At 39.3% G+C, this 23,810-nt stretch overlaps 1 protein-coding gene across 2 annotated transcripts in view; it reads right to left on the minus strand.

Moving 5' to 3' along the window:
- The window catches only part of LOC123566345 (dipeptidyl peptidase 3-like), a 51,588-nt gene that overhangs the window by 19,496 nt on the left and 8,282 nt on the right, over positions 1–23,810 (minus strand). For both annotated transcript variants that reach the window (XM_053548742.1, XM_053548739.1), the window contains exons 6-12: positions 23,528–23,702; positions 16,320–16,468; positions 15,742–15,872; positions 12,388–12,446; positions 11,304–11,498; positions 10,109–10,215; positions 9,570–9,662 (exon numbers count right to left, since the gene is read on the minus strand). In XM_053548742.1, the coding sequence (XP_053404717.1) occupies positions 9,570–9,662; positions 10,109–10,215; positions 11,304–11,498; positions 12,388–12,446; positions 15,742–15,872; positions 16,320–16,468; positions 23,528–23,702 (909 nt within the window). The remainder of the gene's footprint in view (positions 1–9,569; positions 9,663–10,108; positions 10,216–11,303; positions 11,499–12,387; positions 12,447–15,741; positions 15,873–16,319; positions 16,469–23,527; positions 23,703–23,810) is intronic.

Below are 23,810 nucleotides of genomic sequence, written 5' to 3' on the forward strand. Positions count from 1 at the left end.
CATGAATTTAATTCGTCTGGTTATCCTTTACTAGGAGCGCAACAGAGCGTTCAATTGTCAAACGTCACGCCTGAATTAGTTCCCTTAGCAAATGACGATATCGCGGCGCACGTGCCATCATCATTAAAACAGCTGATCGCAAGGGGCGAGTATATAAATTTAGCCTTGTTGTTGAAAGGTGCTATTGAGCTAGCCGACTTTTATAGCAGGGTAGCATTTTGCGCATAGGATCGGATGGTAAAATCGAAACTCAAGCGAAACAGTGCAAAGACAAAATAAATAGCATTGAAAAATGGACCGACGCTTTTTGATTTACGCATCCATTTATCTGTCATCGCACGTAGAAAAAACATATGAGATTTTGCATTATATGTGGTTGATTAGGGAGTGCGCAGCTAGGCAAGGCGGTTTGTCATGGAGAGATTATGACGAACAGTTTAGGCTAAGACAGGCTATCAGACCCACATCTTGGGCATCAATTAATAATGACCTCTGGTGGAGATGCGTACAAACTAGGCCGCAGTACTTGCCATCTGAAAGGCCGGCACACCGCGTAATCATCTTTCATGTAATCCTTTCAACGAGGGCAGGTGTACCTGGCCAATGTGTAGATTTCCACATGTAATGTTCCAAGTGCGGTGCGTTACACGCAGCTATACACTGCCCAGAAACAGAATAAATAATACATCACAATTCAACAATTACCCTCAAAACTCTCGGACCGAAATTTTCGTTTTTCCAATCCCAGGGACGTGGCGCATTCAGAGGTCAGTTCAGGGGTCAGTTCAGAGCGCCCATTAAAAAATAAATCGGCGAGGTTGGCTCAAAATTTAGATTTGATTAACTTAGCTTATACGCCAATAAATTTGTCCGCATTGCGTCGTTATTTATCAGAGTACAAACATAAAGATTCTGAAGTTTTGTTGAGCGGTTTTCTTAATGGTTTTAATTATGCATTACGAGGGTCCGGTAGTGTCCAGGGAAAGCAAAAACTTACGATCTGCTTTATCGAATCCTGATATCGTTCAGCAAAAATTAGATAAAGAAATAAACGCTGGAAGAATGGCCGGCCCGTATTTAGAAAAACCTCTTTCAAATCTCATAGTTTCGCCTGTGGGCCTGGTACCTAAGAAAACTCATGGGGAATTCAGACTTATTCCACCATCTTTCATTTCCAGAGGGAGAATCAGTTAATGACTATATTGATACAAAATTTTGTTCCGTGACGTACACTAATTTTGACGCAGCAGTGACTATGATTCAGGAATTTGGCAGACACTGTAAACTTTTCAAATGGACCTCAAAAATGCATTCGCTTGTTACCAATAAGAGTGCAAGATTTTAAATTACTTGGTATAAAATTCAATAACTTTTATTATGTAGATAAAGCCCTCCCTTTTGGCGCATCTGTAAGCTGCAAAACATTCGAACAGTTTTCAACCTTCTTGGAATTTGTCGTTAAAAACAAGCTGACGTCAGGGCAGCTGATTCATTATCTTGATGACTTCTTGGTGGCGACAGAACAATGCCTTTATGTAAATATGTCATGGATACATTTACAAATTGCATGAAGGATTTAAACGTACCGTTAGCAGACGAGAAAACCGAGGGTCCGTCTGAAATTATTGTATTTTTAGGATTAACTCTTGATTCAGTAAAATGCAGGTGCGTATCCCCATAGAAAAAATCGAGGAGGTAGTCGGTAAAATTAAATCATTTTAGGCAAAAACAAAGTGACTTTACGCGAAATGCAATCCCTCATGGTTCGCTTAACTTCTGCTGCCGGGCAATTGTTGCCGGTAGACCGTTTTGCCGGCGTTTAATCAATGCAACTTGTGGCCTATCTAAAGCCATTTTATCACATCAGAATCAATACAGGCATAAAGCTGGATTTGCAAATGTGGCTGTCATTTTTTGAAAACCATAACGGCATCTCCGTTTTCCATGACAGATATTGGTTATCGAACTCGGATGTACAATTATTCACTGATAGCGCAGGAGGAAATGGGCTTGGTTTTGCATCTTTTTTCAAAATCATTGGTGTAACGCAAAATGGCCAAGTCGTGGCATGCTGAAAAAATTACTGATAATATAACGGCTTTGGAGCTTTTCCCAGTTTTAGCTGCGATAAGTATTTGGGGACAAGATTTAAGGAATAAAAAGATAAGATTCAATTGTGACAACGAGGCGGTGGTGTATATTCTTAATACATTAACGTCAAAATCAGACCTGGTTATGTGCTTAGTTAGAGCTCTCACACTGAAATGTTTAGAGCTGAATATCATGTTCAGAGCAAAGCACATTCCGGGAAGTCGGAATAATATTTGTGATGCTCTATCTCGATTTCAGGAAACAAGGTTCAGAGAACTAGCCCCCGAAGCAGATTCGTACCCGGCACCAGTCCCGCAGTATCTCTGGAACATCTTCAGCGTACAGCAGTAGTTATTATGCAGAATAGTCTAGCAGCAAATACTTTTCAAACTTACAATACAGCACTTAATGTATTTTCTAAGTTCAGAAATTCTTATAACTTTGGTGAACAATGGCCTGCAACCTCACAACAAATCATTTTCTTCATTGCGTACTCGTTTCATAAAGGGTTGTCCCCAAAATCTGTAAGAACTTACATTGCAGGTATAGATTATTTTCATAGAATTCATTCATGGCCTCCTGTAACGGATCATTTTTGATATCGAAATTATTGGAAGGCTGTTTTCGTTTACGGCAAACAAAAGATATAAGAGCACCCATCACAAGGCAAATTTTGTCTAGTATTTTGACAGAATTACCAAAAATTTGTTATAACGTTTACGAAATAAAATTGTTCACTTCAATGTGGCTGTTGGCTTATTTCGGTTTGTTTCGGATAAGTGAGTTAGTAGCATGCCACGCCGTAGGATCAAGTTATTGTATAAAACTCGAAGATGTAGAAATTTCACATGACAAACATTTTGCTGCCCTAACTTTGGGCAAATTTAAGACAAATCAGTACAGCCAGCCAACTATATTAAAGATTACAGCGGAGTCAGATCCGAAATTTTGTCCAGTTCAAGCACTGACAAGTTTCCTATTAATACGTCCTAAGATGGGTGGTTCTTTATTCTGTCATTCTGACGGAAGGTAGTAACAAGACATCAATTTTCTTCAGTTTTACAAAAGTGTATTCTCAGTGCAGGCTATAACAGTGGGCAATTTACATCACATAGCTTTCGTATAGGCAGGGCAACAGATTTGGCAATTTTGGGTATGCCAGTGTCGGCTATTCAAAAAATGGGTCGCTGGTCGTCTGACGCTTATAAGTCATATATTCGTAAATAAATACAAATTATTTTTCTATCCTGCCAATTATCATACTAATTATGTGAATTTATTTCTGCTCTATAGATATCTGGATTATTGGTGACTCGCTGCCTTATTGGGCTGGCGTGAGAGCCCAGCATTAAGTACCCCAGACCTGAAGGCACCTGCGGGTATCAGGATTGGCTGGTGGGGCATACGGGGGATGTCCTGGGAAGACTTTCGCCATTCGATAGAAGTAAATGTCTTGCTAGGTAAACCTCCTAAAATGATTCTTATACATTTAGGTGGTAATGACATAACCAAATGCCTGTATCAGAATTAAGAGGGATAATTCAATGTGAGGTCACATATCTAAGGAGGGCTATGCCTGATTCCAAACTAATTTTGGGTAAATATTTTACAACGCCTGTCATGGGAACCGACAATACGGAATTCAGGAAATTGAGTCAATCAGAAAGCGAATTAATCGCTGGGGTAGGCAGCAGGTCAGTCTTCATCCGCAGCATGACATTGTGTCCATTGATATTGACTATAAAACACCAGGCTTCTTCAGAGACGATGGGGTTCATTTGTCAGACGTAGGACTCGCCTTTTACTTGGATGCTGTTTAATGATGCCATTATAAGAACCTATAAATACTTTGGTCCGTGTAAGTCATAATCAATAAAATGTCATAATTGATTTCATATTCGTTAGTTAATTGAATTAGAATTTTTGGGAATAAATTTTACAAATTTATCGTGGCGGCAAAAATTCAATTGGTTGTGCGGGGCGTGCGGGCGAGCGCACGTTGGAATCATTTTCCATAATTTTATACGTTATTTCGTTATGTAAATTGCGGCTGTCTATTATACTTGGTTTCTCCATTGTAGTTGGTAGCGGTTATTTACATCAAATCTTCTCAAATCGTTACAATCTCAGTAAACTCATTGCCTCACATAAATCACCGGAGTCGATTATCGTGTATGTACACAACCGCCAGTTTGTCCCTGTAAGTAGTAATGTACACCTCAAGTTTGTCCGTTTAAGTATGCAAATGCCATTATGTCCGCATAGCGTCCACGCCCGCTAGTCTGTATGATTCAGGTAATAATGTATACAAATGCTAGAAAGTCCGTGATATCATGTAATATCGTATACATATGGTCGTTGGTCCGTGTTAGTAATGCTGCCTGTACGTGTCTGTATAATGTAAACGTTTACGGTGTAAAAGTATGTAAACCCGTGTATAGGGTTACAGCATTAAGTTATGTAAACCAGTGTGTAGGTTTACAGTGTGTATAGTTTGAAAACCCGTGTGTAGGGTTACGGTGTAAAGTCCTGTAAACCCATGTGTTTTGCTGGTTGGTTAAGTACGTGAACAGGGTTTTGCCATGACAGTGTTCGGTAATTCCTAGTTTCTCGTGCGTGTGTACTAGGCAATGTGTTTGTTTAACATTAAATTTGAAATTATTTGTTTACGCGTGGCGCTTGCTCGCTCGTCCCGCAGCAGGTTTTTCTTGGTACGACAGTGGTGACTCCTTGAGTACCTTTTCTCGCGGCCATTTCTGCCACACAACTCCTATCTACTAATCAAGCGTTTAGGTCTTAGATCAATGTGTACTTTTAATACCGTTCGTTTTATTGACATTAAATTGTGTAATTGGAACAACATGTTTTTAAATGGTTTATTAAATGGTGTATCATGGAAATCCGTTGTTGTTACTTCGGTAGTCATAAAATAAGACCCATTATTTCTGATTAGCAAATAATGGTTTTTTTTTTTTGCGCACGAAGCGTCGTGCGTACTCATGGTTACTGGTGGTGTAATTCATTCGGATGTATTCGTATATTGATAGTGCAAACTTCCGTTTCCGATTTCTTTCAATCTCGTGCTATCCAACGGACAACATCGCTTTTCAAAGTTCCCACCCACCACACCCTAAGTTTGTATCTTAATGAATAGTTAATTAACAATCACATCATGATTGCTTTATATATTAGGAAGCTAAGAAAATGTTTGTTTCTTGTCAGATGTTTGGTTTTACACTTTTTCTGCTGCCGAGTTTTGTATGCTTTCAGTTTGAAATTGATTGGAATAAGTCATAAGCACCAAATAGCCAGCACTTGGAGATACCAAATAGCCAGCACTGGGAGATAAGACAAACGGCACTTCCATGTAACAGTGACAGTCGGAAGATACTGAACGTACAATATCTTGACGCTTTGCTAGCTACAAGAAGTATTGTCAGAAAATCTTCAACATTGGAACTACTTTAGACAATTAACTGCGTTTTAAACTCCCATATACAATACAGGATACTTATCTATCTACAACAGCCGATAATAGTATTATCACAAACCGTTACTTTAGAATTGCGTTAGATGTCGTGGAGAATATTCCTGCCGTTTTTAATCCCGATGTTCAGTTACTTGGCACTTAACAACTTGTAGGAAGTGATGTTAGAAGAATACTCAATCATTGAACTACACTATAAATTGTCTATGAAGTGTCTGCATTTTATCATTGAGGTACATTACTTTGACGGTTAATCAACTGCAATATGTGATGTCATAAATTGTCAATATTGGAATTGCTGAAACATTATGTGACTGAGTTTGCTCTAATCAGTGCTGCAATTTACTCTTGGCGATATTGAGGTTTGTTGGAGTAACATGTAACGTATGCGACAATTGAACTTTTTAACACGAAGGTGCTGGTGCAATGTACTCGTATTGCATGTGGTGTGCTAGGAAAGGAACTCTCTTCATGTGCAAGGGTTTATTTTGAAAAAGTGACTAATAGACATGGAAGTTTTGTTTTGGTGCAATGCATGTGATTACGATAAGGCTATGTTTAACGAATAGTGAATTTCTCATTTTTGTCATGTATTTGTAAACACTGGGTGGTTATAATTTAGTATGTACAAAAGTAACTTTTATGACTATTAGGCCTTTTGGATATAATGTGTGCATTTTTCTCAGACATCTGTTTAAAATGTTTGTTGTATGAATATGTTTGAATTTTTAGCGGATTGCTTTGCATTCCTGCTTATTGTTACGTAGGGTTGCAGGTAGATTTCGTAATCTTATGCCCGGTATCTTAATTTGTGTTTTTGACCCCATTATGTATATGTGTGTGTATATATATATATACATCTCTTTAAGGTAAATCGTTTTACATCAGTAAATTGATTAATTGGAAAAAATAACCAACAAAGCATACTGTCGCGAGAATTTAAGCTTAGCTGTGGGACTATTGGACAAGCGTGTTTTATATTTCGTAATTTCAAGGTTTTGAAAATCTGTACATTCAACGTGTAAATTGCGGCTGCCGGTGACATTTGGCTCTCCATGGGTCGTCGGTAGCAGTCGTTTACATCAAATCTTCATCAGTCATTTTTTCTATCATTTGGAATCATTTTCCATAATTTTATATCGTTATTTTCGTTATGTAAATTGCGGCTGTCTATTATACTTTGGTTTCTCCATTGGTAGTTGGTAGCGGTTATTTACATCAAATCTTCTCAAATCGTTACAATCTCAGTAATACTCATTGCCTCACATAAATCACGGAGTCGATTATCGTGTATGTACACAACCGCCAGTTTGTCCCTGTAAGTAGTAATGTACACCTTCAAGTTTGTCCGTTTAAGTATGCAAATGCCATTATGTCCGCATAGCGTCCACGCCCGCTAGTCTGTATGATTCAGGTAATAATGTATACAAATGCTAGAAGTCCGTGATATCATGTAATATCGTATACATATGTCGGTTGGTCCGTGTTAGTAATGCTGCCTGTACGTGTCTGTATAATGTAAACGTTTACGGTGTAAAAGTATGTAAACCCGTGTATAGGGTTACAGCATTAAGTATGTAAACCAGTGTGTAGGTTTACAGTGTGTATAGTTTGAAAACCCGTGTGTAGGGTTACGGTGTAAAGTCCTGTAAACCCATGTGTTTTGCTGGTTGGTTTAAGTACGTGAACAGGGTTTTGCCCATGACAGTGTTCGGTAATTCCTAGTTTCTCGTGCGTGTGTACTAGGCAATGTGTTTGTTTAACATTAAATTTGAAATTATTTGTTTACGCGTGCGCTTGCTCGCTCGTCCCGCAGCAGGTTTTCTTGGTACGACAGTGGTGACTCCTTGAGTACCTTTTCTCGCGGCCATTTCTGCCACACAACTCCTATCTACTAATCAAGCGTTTAGGTCTTAGATCAATGTGTACTTTTAATACCGTTCGTTTTATTGACATTAAATTGTGTAATTGGAACAACATGTTTTTAAATGGTTTATTAAATGTGTATCATGAAATCCGTTGTTGTTACTTCGGTAGTCATAAAATAATAACAGTAAAATGAATTCCGTTACCTACATGACACAAGTTTGGGCATGTTCATAGGCATAGGAGCTGGAGGGCAGGGGGACAGCCCCCCTGCGCCAACTTTGAGAGCGGGGGCCTGCATATGGTCTGGGCCGCCCCCTTCCAACTTTTGACCCAAAACTGAATTTTCTTAGAAATAACAAGAATGCAAAATATGAAAGCAATTTCTCAATGGACTTTGAAAATATCTGGGGTGGAACGCAAACTTTAACATTTGTGTGATGCTCACGCTAACGCTAACGCCGACGCCGGGGCGAGTAGGATAGCTCCCCTAGTCTTCGAATAGATGAGCTAAAAAAGGATAAGATGTCATGCTATTGTCAATAAGAGGAAGAACTTTTTTTAGCTCAACTGTTCTTAGAATAGGTACAGCTACTGGACTCACCTGTGTGTCGGCATTGGTGTAGGCATCCCGTTTTGGTTTAGTTTTTTGTATGTAAGCTGGTATCTCAGTAACCACTTGCAGGAATAGATTGAAACTTCACACACTTATTCACTGTGATAAACTGACTTACACTGCACAGGTTCTTAACTCTATTTTGCTTTTTCTGTTACAAAATTATGCCCCTTTTTGTCTTGGCAGTTTTTGTATGCAAGCTGGTATATTTTTTTCTGTTGTTCTTGTATTACCCCAATTGGGGTAAGACATCCACGTAACACACCCTCGATCAAGGTAATATACCCTGATAGGAAGATATGCCTAACCTGTTCAACTATATTTACAATAGAAAAGACCAAATATTTTAATATTTTGTCGAATAAGAAAAGCTTAGGTTCATATTTTCAGCCTTTTGCTGACTTGCATGTACTAAGTTACGGTGTGTCAAACGGTTTCATGGGCTGAAGTTTTTATATGTCACTCTGAATTACACAAAACGGTTTCAAGATGCATTGGACGGCATCAAGTTCTATCGAATCGTTTCATTTTACAATGCACGTACTCCTGTTTCATTAAATGGCTTCACATTGGGCTGCATGGCATCAAATTTTTATATGCGGCTCCAAGGTACACAAAACGGTTTCAATTAAGAAATAATTTATAGCAAAAGAGTGCTTTAACACTATTTATACACGATGAATAAAATATAAAGTAAAATATAGAAGCGCTCTTTCTTGGTCGCAACAAAAACTTTGACGTCACCGCACGTTAACGTGACGCCATTCTAGAGTAAGAGTGTTTTAACAGAGACAAGCATATTAGAATATGCATTAGAGGGCACAAAGTTTTAATGGATTGTTCCATTTTACACTGCACGATCTCATGTTGCATTAAACATTTTCACATAAGACTGCATGGCATCAAGATTTTATACGCCGCTCTGAATTACACAAAGCGGTTTCCATATGCATTAGACAGTGTCAAGTTGCAGTAAATCATTTCATTTAACACTACACGTTCTCATGTTGGCATATAATAAACAGCTTCACATTAAGCTGTATGGTATAATGGTTTGTTGGATGATTTCATATTTCGATGCATCGCAATAAGCTTTTAAATGCATCATTTCATGTTTCAATGGGTGGCATGAAGTTTTGTACTAAATGGTTTCAAAATACAATCTGTTGAATGCAACTTTATTAGACAGGATGTAGTTTTAGACTACACTGAAGGCACTGAAATGCTCTGCACTGACTGACTTCTTAATGGATGGATTATATGTTTACTAATTTTCGCGGTAACCACTGCCCATATATTCACTATAACCAAGGACTGAACTTGTCATCTCTAAGCTGGTAGTATTATGCTCTCAGTACTGAGCTGAGCAAGAACCAGGCTAAAAACTCAAGCATCTGATTGGCTGATTTCAGCACAAAACTGAAACTGACCAATGACAAGGCTGCATTCTGAGACATGGTCTTTGAACTTAGTTATAGAAACCATCAGTTACAGGAATAATATATATACCTCATTAAACAACTTTCCACTCCCATGTCCCAGTAACTCATGCAGTCCGACTTGAACTTCGAAAGACGGTATCTTCAACTTTGTATACAACTCCTGAAACAACAAAAAACAAACCATATATGCTGCCCTTAATATAATCTACTGTTTTCAAGTATCAAATAGAAAATCTAACATTATCATATCAAAGCTATTCACACTTCCATAGCTGTAAAGTGGATAACTTGTCATTCATTTATTTTGGTGAAGCTAAGGCTGGAGTCTCAGTGGAGTAACCAACTAGATCTCCAAATTAAACAGAACAATAAATAAAGAAATTACAGGATTTCAACTTACTTGGTTACAAAGCTGGCTAAAATCAAGTTTTTGATGAAACTAAATTGCAATAAATAATATCAATAATTAAATATATTACAATTTTGTTTGCACTCAGTATCTCTCCAAAGGTAAGTGTAGAGTTCTGGGAATGATATAACAATCCCAACTTATAGGAAACTTCCACAACATCAACATAACACACACACACACACAACATGTCATACCTTGTCTTTGTCAGACAGGAATGTAACTTTTGTATCCTTGTAACCAGACGTAAGAACATTGCCTAACGACACATTTTTAAATCCCTCATCTTGTCTGATCTCATTATCTGAAATTAACAAAATCTTCATGCTTGTCATATCATAAAAGTGATATCAATATATATAAGGAGATATCAGCTGCAAAACATCATTTTTAAGAAAGTAAAAATTATTGATCAGGTTTCTTCGATAATTGTGAGAATCCTGCGTTAAAGGCAAGGAAAGCCTAAAAATAAGTTACTTGTACATGAAAGCCATCCTCAAGCCTTTCATGACACTGAAAGAATTTTTAAAATCGGATCACTATTGAAAAAGATATGGCAGTTTGAAATTTAAGAAAATGGCTGATCATGGAGGCAGCCATTTTAGTGTTTATGATGTCATTTACACATTGCTGAATTCTTTATTTAGCAAATAACCTTTAAAATAAACAAATTTTATACATTCTTGAGTGTAAGAGTGTTAAACATGGTAATACCTTTCATTATAGCTTGAAAAAGTGGAGAAATTATTTCATAGAAATAAGTAAATACAGTTCAAATATGTATCTAGAAATTTAAGAAATCTGCCATTTTGTTTTTTGCTGCCATGGAAACAAAATGGCCACCATTTTGATCAAATATTTAAATGCTGATAACTTCCTCATTTTTAAGCCAATTTTGAAAATTCTTTCACTCCTTTAAATGAAATAAGAAATCCTATCAGACAGAATTAACGTAAGAGAAACATTGCCTTTCCCTTTAATGCTTCAAAAACTATAGTCATTTGATAGCTAAGGTGGTACATCTATCTTTTACCTTATTTTGACTTTTGGCAAAATAACTCAGATGTTATACATTGGAAAGAGCGACATCTTAATATGTTTTAGTACTTAAATATGGTAAGCCAAACCTCCAAACACTCGACACATTTAAGAAAATTAGGCAAGAGAAAAACATGAGCACATTAACAACATGTAAAATTTCTGATATACATGTATAACACAATAATCAAAACAAGAACCAATGCATTAAAAAAATCCCAAATATCAAAATCAGCAAGTGCTTCACCGATATGAGCGAAACAATTTACATTTTCTCCTTCGAATACCTTCTTTGAATTATTTGGGAATGGCAAATATTTTTTATAAATATTGCAGTTCTTTGTATTAACTTACAATTTGGTATATTGATGCCAGCTGGAATTCCTGATCCCCCAAATGTAAGCACATCAAGTGATGTAAAATCTGGTCTCAGAAACTTGTCTTTCTCATAGGCTGCTGTCCATGGTAGCAAGCCAAGAAGTTGCTCTGCTTTCTCTACCAGCTGTCCAAACTTAGCACTCATTTCTTTGTTCACCACAGCAACAAACCCTACAGAAATCATAAAGTACAATGTAATGTAAACTCTGGTATCAAAACTTGTCTTTCTGGTAAGATGCAGGGTATGGTAACAAGGCAAGAAGATGCTGGGCATTTTCTACAAGATATCCAAACTTTCAAGTCTTTGTTAACCAGTAACAAAGTCTATTACAGTATGGTGAAATGATATTAGATGTGCAGTGCAGTATAACTGTTGTTCAATTCAGCTTCTTTTAAGGACATGTTGATACCTTCTTTGTAACTCAACCTCTCTAGAACAATAACCTCCAAACAAAAAACATATATCGGTCCTCCAAGCAGTGTTGCTTCACTGAGGTTGTACTGTATAATGTTTTATGCATGAAAGTTTATTTATGATATAATGAGTGTAAGGAATTTCCAACTAAATGTATATAACAAACAATTAATCTTAATCTTAGCTCTTCTTTGTTTTTTTTTATGACACAAGAAACATCCCTGAACCATTACCATGCTGGACACAATTGGTTTTGCCTTTGCGACCAGTGCAGATCATGATCAGCCTGCACATCTGTGCAGTCTGATCATGATCTGCACTGTTTGCTATATAACCAGTATCTTTTTGGCAAGCACCCCTTTCAACAGTTAATGGTACTGTCCAAACTGGAAGATGGGCAAGTTCATTATAGAAATTTAGCATGGTAAGGGTTAAGAACATATTTGACAAGTCCTATTATGACAGTGTGTTTTGATAAAGTTTTACTGTAAACTTAAAAGCTGTCATTGGTTTTTGAAGTACCTTCAGTCAAATTTTTATCATGTAGAATTTCTAAAAATGAAAATCTAAACCAAAGATAAACAGCATTCATCTTACAGTTACTGTAATATTTAGACAGACACCGCATGTTAACAACAGCCTTACCCTCAAACTCTCCTCTCACACCAAATGGATCTCTGTATGATTCTATGAAACCAATGTATCTGAAAACAGAAAAATCATGATAAACTTTGTTTGTTTATGTATGTATTAAGTCACAGTGACATAATTTAGCTTTTAATGTGGAGAAAGATTCCAGGTGTCCTTATGGGCATTAATTAAGGCACAGGAGGGCTACCTGTAGATCTAACAACCTTCAGTGAGTGAGCTTCCTCTAGTGACAGGAGGGCTACCTGTAGATCTAACAACCTTCAGTGAGTGAGCTTCCTCTAGTGACAGGAGGGCTACCTGTAGATCTAACAACCTTCAGTGAGTGAGCTTCCTCTAGTGGCAGGAGGGCTACCTGTAGATCTAACAACCTTCAGTGAGTGAGCTTCCTCTAGTGGCAGGAGGGCTACCTGTAGATCTAACAACCTTCAGTGAGTGAGCTTCCTCTACTGGCAGGAGGGCTACCTGTAGATCTAACAACCTTCAGTGAGTGAGCTTCCTCTAGTGGCAGGGGGGCTACCTGTAGATCTAACAACCTTCAGTGAGTGAGCTTCCTCTAGTGGCAGGAGGGCTACCTGTAGATCTAACAACCTTCAGTGAGTGAGCTTCCTCTAGTGACAGGGGGGCTACCTGTAGATCTAACAACCTTCAGTGAGTGAGCTTCCTCTAGTGGCAGGGGGGCTACCTGTAGATCCAACAACCTTCAGTGAGTGAGCTTCCTCTAGTGGCAGGGGGGCTACCTGTAGATCCAACAACCTTCAGTGAGTGAGCTTCCTCTAGTGACAGGAGGGCTACCTGTAGATCCAACAACCTTCAGTGAGTGAGCTTCCTCTAGTGGCAGGGGGGCTACCTGTAGATCCAACAACCTTCAGTGAGTGAGCTTCCTCTAGTGGCAGGGGGGCTACCTGTAGATCCAACAACCTTCAGTGAGTGAGCTTCCTCTAGTGGCAGGGGGGCTACCTGTAGATCCAACAACCTTCAGTGAGTGAGCTTCCTCTAGTGGCAGGGGGGCTACCTGTAGATCCAACAACCTTCAGTGAGTGAGCTTCCTCTAGTGGCAGGGGGGCTACCTGTAGATCCAACAACCTTCAGTGAGTGAGCTTCCTCTAGTGGCAGGGGGGCTACCTGTAGATCCAACAACCTTCAGTGAGTGAGCTTCCTCTAGTGGCAGGGGGGCTACCTGTAGATCCAACAACCTTCAGTGAGTGAGCTTCCTCTAGTGGCAGGGGGCTACCTGTAGATCCAACAACCTTCAGTGAGTGAGCTTCCTCTAGTGGCAGGGGGGCTACCTGTAGATCCAACAACCTTCAGTGAGTGAGCTTCCTCTAGTGGCAGGGGGGCTACCTGTAGATCCAACAACCTTCAGTGAGTGAGCTTCCTCTAGTGGCAGGGGGGCTACCTGTAGATCCAACAACCTTCAGTGAGTGAGCTTCCTCTAGTGAGCTTCCTCTAGTGACAGGAGAGCTACCTGTAGATCCAACAACCTTCAGTGAGTGAGCTTCCTCTAGTGACAGGAGGGCTACCTGTAGATCCAACAACCTTCAGTGAGTGAGCTTCCTCTAGTGACAGGAGGGCTACCTGTAGAGTCAACAACCTTCAGTGAGTGAGCTTCCTCTAGTGGCAGGTGGGCTACCTGTAGAGCCAACAACCTTCAGTGAGTGAGCTTCCTCTAGTGGCAGGAGGGCTACCTGTAGAGCCAACAACCTTCAGTGAGTGAGCTTCCTCTAGTGACAGGAGGGCTACCTGTAGAGCCAACAACCTTCAGTGAGTGAGCTTCCTCTAGTGACAGGAGGGCTACCTGTAGAGCCAACAACCTTCAGTGAGTGAGCTTCCTCTAGTGACAGGAGGGCTACCTGTAGAGCCAACAACCTTCAGTGAGTGAGCTTCCTCTAGTGACAGGAGGGCTACCTGTAGATCAAACAACCTTCAGTGAGTGAGCTTCCTCTAGTGACAGGAGGGCTACCTGTAGATCCAACAACCTTCAGTGAATGAGCTTCCTCTAGTGGCAGGAGGGCTACCTGTAGATCTAACAACCTTCAGTGAGTGAGCTTCCTCTAGTGGCAGGACGGCTACCTGTAGATCTAACAACCTTCAGTGAGTGAGCTTCCTCTAGTGGCAGGAGGGCTACCTGTAGAGCCAACAACCTTCAGTGAGTGAGCTTCCTCTAGTGGCAGGAGGGCTACCTGTAGATCCAACAACCTTCAGTGAGTGAGCTTCCTCTAGTGGCAGGAGGGCTACCTGTAGATCCAACAACCTTCAGTGAGTGAGCTTCCTCTAGTGGCAGGAGGGCTACCTGTAGATCCAACAACCTTCAGTGAGTGAGCTTCCTCTAGTGGCAGGAGGGCTACCTGTAGATCTAACAACCTTCAGTGAGTGAGCTTCCTCTAGTGGCAGGAGGGCTACCTGTAGATCCAACAACCTTCAGTGAGTGAGCTTCCTCTAGTGGCAGGAGGGCTACCTGTAGATCTAACAACCTTCAGTGAGTGAGCTTCCTCTAGTGGCAGGAGGGCTACCTGTAGATCTAACAACCTTCAGTGAGTGAGCTTCCTCTAGTGGCAGGAGGGCTACCTGTAGAGCCAACAACCTTCAGTGAGTGAGCTTCCTCTAGTGACAGGAGGGCTACCTGTAGATCCAACAACCTTCAGTGAGTGAGCTTCCTCTAGTGGCAGGAGAGCTACCTGTAGAGTCAACAACCTTCAGTGAGTAAGCTTCCTCTAGTGGCAACAGAAGAGGGGGATTGAATGTATGTAGGCGAGGGAAAGTGATTGAAAATCAGCGACCATAACTGTTTGGCCACGAAGGCCCCTTAAAAGTGTTGTCATAAATATGATCCATCTTTAAAACAGACACATGATAATACATCCATCAACAATACTAAGATCAGTCTGTGAAGAGTCTACACTGTTCAGTCTGATGTTAAAAGTTTTTTTCTATTTTATCTCTAGCAGCCCCTAAACTGGGCCAAGTGCACCTATTAAATTTAGGATAGAACCTTATAATGATGCCACTGACCGAGCCTGTTGAAGATCTCTCAAGTAGTTCGTTAGAAGAAATCATATAAAGATTTTTCTATTGTTCACTTTAGCGCCAAGTGCCCCCGTTCGAATAACTTTGAGACAGGACTTAGCGAGGATGTTACTGACTAAATTTGGTTTAATTCTAACCAGAAAGACTGAAGTTAAAATGTCTATGATAGACAATGGACGACACTGATGCTGGATGCCAGACAATCTGCCTTTATTAATAGCTTACCCTGAACAAAGTTCAGTTGAGCTTAAAACAGAAACTGCTTTATCATACTGCCATTTGGCATTATGTTCTGAGAATTTCAACATAAGAACTTGAACTTACGTTTCTACAACCGGACCTTTATTTTTGATCCAGTACCTTGAACCTTCTTTGTGTGCAGGTAATGATCCAGTTGTAAAACTTATTATATATTCACTTAACATCTTTTCTTCATTTGCATTTGCTACAGCACCCTGTAGGAAAGTTTTGAAACCAATTAACATAAATATACAGCACTTTCTAAAATGTTTTTGAGTCATTTTTGGCAAGCCTGACCCTTTTATCTTCTGACGATTATTTGCATTTGTTATGCTTTTTTTCCATGATACGATTTACTAGTATCCAAAGTCTGCTTTATACTGGGACATTGACATTTCATTAAATATTAGTAAGAATGATTTGAAATGATCATTACACAATTGCAGAACTACTGGATATCTGTGGAAAAAAACATTCCTTAAAAGCACTTCTAAATACCTACAATCTTTATTTCTTTATCTAGCGTAACTTTCTAATATTCTTTTTTTTTCTTGAAAAATGTCAGTCCAATCAAGGAAAATTCAAGCTCTCTTTTACAAAGTCTTACTTTATTGTTAGTTTACTCGGCTCATGTTAAAATGAAAGATGTATATTTTGAAAACCTTTGCTTTTTCCAGATTCTTTGCTACAAGATCCATAAGTTTAGAGTAATCTCCCCTTGTTACATGGAATATTGCAGGTGTGGACCAACCTTTCGGTGTAAACTTGTGAGTTCCCAAAATATCCTCTGGACATCCAGGCATAGCTCCAGCTGAAAAATAAATAATCCTGTAAATAATCTTGAATACACAAGAGCACTTGACTATTTTAAGCTCTTCTACCTAATACTAGCTTACATGTAAAAGCTTTAGCAAAATTTTCTATGATGAAAAAGAAGCATAATTTTGGAGAGAAAACAAGAGGACCATGATGGTCCTGAATCGCTCACCTCTTCCCACATGATCCAGTTTTGAGTATGACGTCGTTTTTTCTATTATTTGACATAGTGACCTAGTTTTTGAGCTCATGTGACCCAGTTTTGAACTTGACCTAGATATTATAAAGATAAAAATTCTGACCAATTTTCATGAAGATCCATAGAAAAATATGGTCTCTAGAGAGGTCACAAGGTTTTTCTATTATTTGACCTATTGACCTAGTTTTTTAAGGCACGTGACCCGGTTTCAAACTTGACCTATATATCATCAAGGTGAACATTCTGACCAATTTTCATGAAGATCCATTCAAGGGTATGGCCTCTAGAGAGGTCACAAGGTTTTTCTATTTCAAGACCTACTGACCTAGTTTTTGATCTCAGATGACCCAGTTTCAAACTTGACCTAGATATCATCAAGATAAACATTCAGACCAACTTTCATACAGATCCCATGAAAAATATGGCCTTTAGAGAGGTCACAACGTTTTTTCAACATTTGACCTACTGACCTACTTTTTGAAGGCACGTGACCCACTTTCGAACTTGACTTAGATATCATCAAGGTGAACATTCTGACCAATTTTTATGAATATCCATTCACAAGTATGGCCTCTAGAGAGGTCATAAGGTTTTTCTATTTTTAGACCTACTGACCTAGTTTTTGACCGCACATGACCCTGTTTCGAATTTGACCTAGATATCATCAAGATGAACATTCAGACCAACTTTCATGAAGATCCATTGAAAAATATGGCCTTTAGAAAGGTCACAAGGTTTTTCTATTATTTGACCTACTGACCTAGTTTTGACGGCACGTGACCCACTTTCAAATTTGACCTAGATATCATCAAGATGAACATTCAGACCAACTTTCATACAGATCCCATGGAAAATATGGCCTCAAGTTAGGTCACAAGGTTTCTCTATTATTTGACCTACTGACCTAGTTTTTGATGGCACGTGACCCACTTTCGAACTTGACTTAGATATCATCAAGGTGAACATTCTGACAAATTTTCATGAAGATTTCATGAAATATATGGCCTCTAGAGAGGTCACAAGGTTTTTCTATTTTTAGACCTACTGACCTAGTTTTTAACCGCACGTGACCCAGTTTCGAACTTGACCTAGATATCATCAAGATGACCATTCAGACCAACTTTCACACAGATCCCATGAAAAATATGGCCTTTAGAGAGGTCACAAGGTTTTTCTATTATTTGACCTACTGACCTAGTTTTTGATGGCACGTGACCCAGTTCCGAACCTGACCTAGATATCATCAAGGTGAACATTCTGACAAATTTTCATGAAGATCTTGTGAAATATATGGCCTCTAGAAAGGTCACAAGGATTTTCTAATTTTAGACCTACTGACCTAGTTTTTGATGGCAAGTGACCCAGTTTTGAACTTGACCTAGAAATCATCAAGATGAACATTCAGACCAACTTTCATACAGATCCCATGAAAAATATGGCCTTTAAAGAGGTCACAAGGTTTTTCTATTATTTGACCTACTGACCTAGTTTTTGAAGGCACGTGACCCAGTTTCGAACTTGACCTAGATATCATCAAGGTGAACGTTCTGACCAGCTTTCATGAAGATCCTGTGAAATATATGGCCTCTAGAGAGGTCACAAGGTTTTTCTATTTTTAGACCTACTGACCTAGTTTTTGACCGCACGTGACCCAGTTTCGAACTTGACCTAGATATCATCAAGATGAACATTCTGACCAATTTTCATGAAGATCCATTGAAAATTATGGCCTCTAGAGAGGTCACAAGGTTTTTCTATTTTTAGACCTACTGACCTAGTTTTTGATGGCACGTGACCCAGTTTCGAACTTGACCTAGATATCATCAAGATGAACATTCTGACCAACTTTCATAAAGATCCCATGAAAAATGTGACCTCTAGAGTGGTCACAAGCAAAAGTTTACGGACGGACGCACGGACGGACGACGGACGACGGACACCGTGCGATCACAAAAGCTCACCTTGTCACTTTGTGACAGGTGAGCTAAAAACAGAGACCTCTTGATGCCAAAGATGCATGGAGAATTTGAAAAAAATTGGCCAAGTAGTTTCTGAGAAACAAGCTTACATGCAAACCTTTCACAAAAATTCTATGTTAAAAAATGGGGCATCATTTTAACAAAACAAGAGGGCCCTGAAGGCCTAGTATTGCTCATCTGACCTAGTTCTTACCCCAGGTAATCTTGCATCTAATTTGGCCTAGATTTCATACAGACAAAAAATTTGACCATGATTTATGTAAATCAGGTAGATCATTAACCAAGCTTTACAATGATATAACCTAGTGAAAAACCTTGGACCTTGGCCTAGATTTCATACAGACAAACATTTTGACAAAAATTTGTAATAATCAAGTTCAAGAGGTGGCCTCTTATTTTTTGTTTGTTTTTGTTTTGGGTTTAACATCGTTTTTCAACAGTATTTCAGTTATGTAACGGCGGGCAGTTAATCTAACCAGTGTTCCTGGATTCTGTACCAGTACAAACCCGTTCTCCGCAAGTAACTGCCAACTTCTCCACATGAATCAGCGGTGGAGGACGAATGATTTGAGACACAATATCTTTTTTCAAATCGTCAAAGAGAACATACGCCTCGCCAAGGGCTCAAACTCGCGACCCCGCAATATGTAGATCTGCACGCTCCCTATTGAGCTAAGCGGGTGGGCTGAGTGGCCTCTTAAGTGTTAAGAGTTTTTCTATTATTTTACCTCATAACCAAGTTTTTTCACCCAATTACAAATATATCTTACAGTTTAAACAGACAAACATTATGACCAAGTCTCATGATTTTTGTTTGTTTGTTTTGGGTTTAACGCCGTTTTTTAACAGTATTTAAGTTATATAACGGCAGGCAGTTAACCTAACCAGTGTTCCTGGATTCTGCACCAGTACAAACCTGTTCTCTGAAAGTAACTGCCAACTTCCTCACATGAATCAGAGATGGAGGACGATTGATAGCAGACACAATGTCTTTATCAAATCATCATGGAGAACATACGACATGCCCGTGGATCGAACTCACGACCCCGCGATCCGTAGATCTGTGCTCTCCCTACTGTGCTAAGCGGGCAGGTTTCAATTCTCATGAAGATCAGGTAAAAAATATGTTAACTAGGTCTTTCTATGATCTGACCTAGTGACCAAGTTTTTGACCTAGATGATACAGTTCTGAACTTAACCTAGATTTCAAAGAGACAAACATTGTTGCCTCTAATATGTTAACATGGTTTTTGCATGATTTGGCCTAGTTAAACACTTGGGTAATCAAGTTCTGAACTCAACATAGCCTTTATAGAGACACGCATTCTGCCAAAGATTTATGACATCAAGTAGAAAATGTGGTTTCTATAGGGTTATCTTTCCATGATTTGACCTACTGACCTAGTTTCTGACTTCATGTAACCCAGGTTTGAATTTCATCTAGATTTCATAGAGACAAACATTCTGACAACGTTTTAAGAAGATCAAACAGAAAATGTGGCTCTGGAGTGTTAAAAAAGGTTTCTCTTTGATTTAACCTAGTGACCTAGTTTTTGGTCTCAGGGGTAATCTAGTTCTGGTTCTGTCCTAGAATTCATCAAGAAATACATTCTGACAAAAGTTTTAAGAAGATCAAAAAGAAAATGTGGCCTGTAGAGCGTTAACAAGGTTTCTCTATGATTTAACCTTGTGACCTAGTTTTTCAACTCTGGTAATACAGTTTTAAACTTGACCTAGATTTCACAGAAACAAACATTCAATATGGCCTCTAGATTGTTAACAAGGTTTTCCTATTTATTGACAAAGTAACCTTGTTTCTGACCCCAGATGACCCATTAACAAACTTGTTATATATTTTATTGAGGTTAATATTCTGACAGTTTCATTAAGATTGTGACCTCAAACTGTTGACGATGGACGACAAAAGATGCAAGACAGACACAGGGTGATGACAATAGCTCACCTTGGGCACTTTGTGCTCAGGTGAACTAATAAAAGCTAGTGTAATGTAATTCACCCTGTGGGTCATCTCATGATGCTGAAGACATGCGTTAAGCTTGAAAGCATTTGTCCATATAAAGAAACCTGCGTATATGCAAAACTTTAAGGACACAGAATTAGAAATCAACGAAAGAGCTCATCATAAATGATGAAGACCAAGTCTGATGAGCCCCTACAATGGGCCAGGTACCCAACTGAACAAAGTTAGGAGGGGCCTTTATAATGAGGCTACATACCAAGTTTGGTGAAGATCCATCAAGATGTTCATCAGAAGAAGTTGTTTACAGGTTTTTCTCTTCAATGAAGAACCATCAAGTGGGTCATGAGAAGAAGTCATTTAAAGGTAAATTGTATTTCTATTTTTAGCTCTAGTGGCCCTTGAAAGGGTCTCCAAGTGCCCAATTTTGAATACATCAAGCAGAAGACCTTACAATGATGCTACAGACCAAGTTTGATGAAAATCAACCAAGTGGTTCAGCAAAAGGATTGGTTTAGAAGTTTTTCTAGTTTTAGTTCTAGTGGACCCTAAATGGGACCACATGCTCCCTTTGGAACAAACTTGGAAGAGGCCCTTATAATGCTGCTACATACCCAGTTTGATGAAGATCCATGGAGTGGTTGTATAAAATGTATCTATTTTTAGCCCAGAGACCCCCTAAAAGAGACCAAGAGCCACCATTTGAATACATTTGCAAAAGGATCTTATACTGATACAACAGGTCAATTCTGATAAATATTCACTAAATGGTTCGTAAGATGGTTTGTTTAAAGATTTTTGTATTTTTAGCTCTGGCGGCCCCTAAAAGGTGCCAAGCTAAATCATTTGATTAAATTTGTTAGAGGTCCATGCCAGGATGCTACAGACCAAATTTGGTGTAAGTCTGACCAGTAGTATCAGAGAAGATGTCATATAACAAAAGCTGTCAGTGGACAGTGCGCTCGACTATTCTCAGTACTTGATAGTATAATATAAGCAATGAGTAAAACTTTAACATTACAATAAGCATATTCCAAGTCAAACAAGGCAGTCTGAAAGACAGCTAAATCCCCCGCCACTGCTATGGATAGTGAAAGGGTAAAACCTTTGATTTTAGCTGTGACCTTGACCTTGAACTGACACGGCTGACTCATGAATTCTGCACAATGTCTTGATGAGGTGATCATTTGACCAAAGTTTCATGAAAATCCTTCAAGGGGTTTAGGAGATACAGAGCTGAAACCTTTGACCTTCAGTTGTGACCTTGACTTTGAGTTGACATGGCTGTCTCATGAGTTCTTGATGAGGTGATCATTTGACCAAAGTTTGATGAAAATCCTTCAAGGGGTTAAGGAGATACAGAGTGGACACCAAATGGAAGGCTCAAACCTTGGACCCATAGTTGTGACCTTGACCTTGAGCTGGTATGGTTGACTCATCGTCTTGATGAGGTAATCATTTGACCCAGGTTTTATAAAATTCCTTCAAGGGGTTTAGGAGATATAGAGTGGACACGAAATGGAAGGCTAAAACCTTTGACCTTCAGTTGTGACCTTGACCTTGAGCTGACATGGCTGACTCATAAGTTCTGCACATCGCCTTGATGAGGTGATCGTTTGACCCAAGTTTGATGAAAATCCTTCAAGGGGTTTAGGAGATATAGAGCGGACACAAAAGGAAGGTTCAAACCTTTGACCCTAAGTTGTGACCTTGACCTTGAGCCGGCATGACTGACTCATGGGTTCTGCACATCGACTTGATGAGGTGATCATTTGACCCAAGTTTTATAAAATTCCTTCAAGGGGTTTAAGAGATATAGAGCGGACACAAAATGGAAGGCTCAAACCCTTGACCTTGAGTTGTGACCTTGACCTTGAGCCGGCATGGCTGACTCATGAGTTCTGCACATCGTCTTGATGAGGTGATCATTTGACCCAAGTTTCACGAAATTCCTTCAAGGGGTTTAGGAGATATAGAGCGGACACAAAATGGCAGGCTCAAACCTTTGACCTTGAGTTGTGACCTTGACCTTGAACCGACAAGGCTGACTCATGGGTTCTGCACATCATCTTGATGAGGTGATCATTTGACCCAAGTTTCATGAAAATCCTTCAAGGGGTTTAGGAGATATGGACCGGACACGAATTTGTTACGGACGGAAGGACGGAAGTACGGAAGGACGGACGGAAGGACGGACGCAGACCATTCCTATAATCCCTCCGCCACGGCGGGGGATTAAAAAGTGCCATAATTCAGTCAAAATGCTTGATAGAGTTGCCTCCTTCTTTTTACAGACTGGGGTCATGATGGTAAACAAGTATGCAAAATATGAAAGCAATATCTCAATGTACTTTGAAAATATTTGGGGTGGTATGCAAACTTTAACATTTATTCTAAGTCGAAAAGGGGTCATAATTCAGTCAAAATGCTTGATAGAGTTGCCTCCTCCTTTTTACAGACTGGGGTCATGATGGTAAACAAGTATGCAAAATATGAAAGCAATATCTCAATGGACTTTGAAAATATTTGGGGTGGTACGCAAACTTTAACATTTGTGTGACGCTCACGCTAACCCTAACGCTCACGCAGGGGCGAGTAGGATAGCTCCCCTATTCTTTGAATAGTCGAGCTAAAAATGTTGACACTGGATGCAGGATACAGGGCAAAGGGCCATGGATGACAGATCATCCAACTTAACTTAAATCTCACCCTCAACAAAGTTCAGACGAGCTAGCCTAATAAATATAGAGATATATTGAGAATGGTATGATTTAGGATTGGGCATTTTCAGACTGTAGGAATATTCATTTTACACTTCTATAACAGCACTGAAAAAGGAGCACTAACAGTTCACAAATTCTTCTTTGTAATTTATTTTTGTCAGCTTCATTTACTTACAGCACCCAGTCTCTGCTGATGCCAGTCTCACTTCATACTCAACTTCGCCAGATCCTTGAGTGCACTTTTTGAACAGTCTTGTATTATAGGCACTGAGATTTTTGGCAATGAGGAACTCTTGTGCAACCTCAGCATCTTGTAGATCACAGTTGCTGGAAAAATACGAGGTTGTTCCCTGTTGGGAAAAAACAGATCAATTCACTTTTAACTGAATATTCAGTTATGGATGACTGATTATACCAAATACTTTATTATGGATAGAACTGATCTAGATCACCTAACC

The sequence above is a fragment of the Mercenaria mercenaria genome, chromosome 1, assembly GCF_021730395.1.
Source record: "Mercenaria mercenaria strain notata chromosome 1, MADL_Memer_1, whole genome shotgun sequence".
Classification (NCBI taxonomy): domain Eukaryota; kingdom Metazoa; phylum Mollusca; class Bivalvia; order Venerida; family Veneridae; genus Mercenaria; species Mercenaria mercenaria.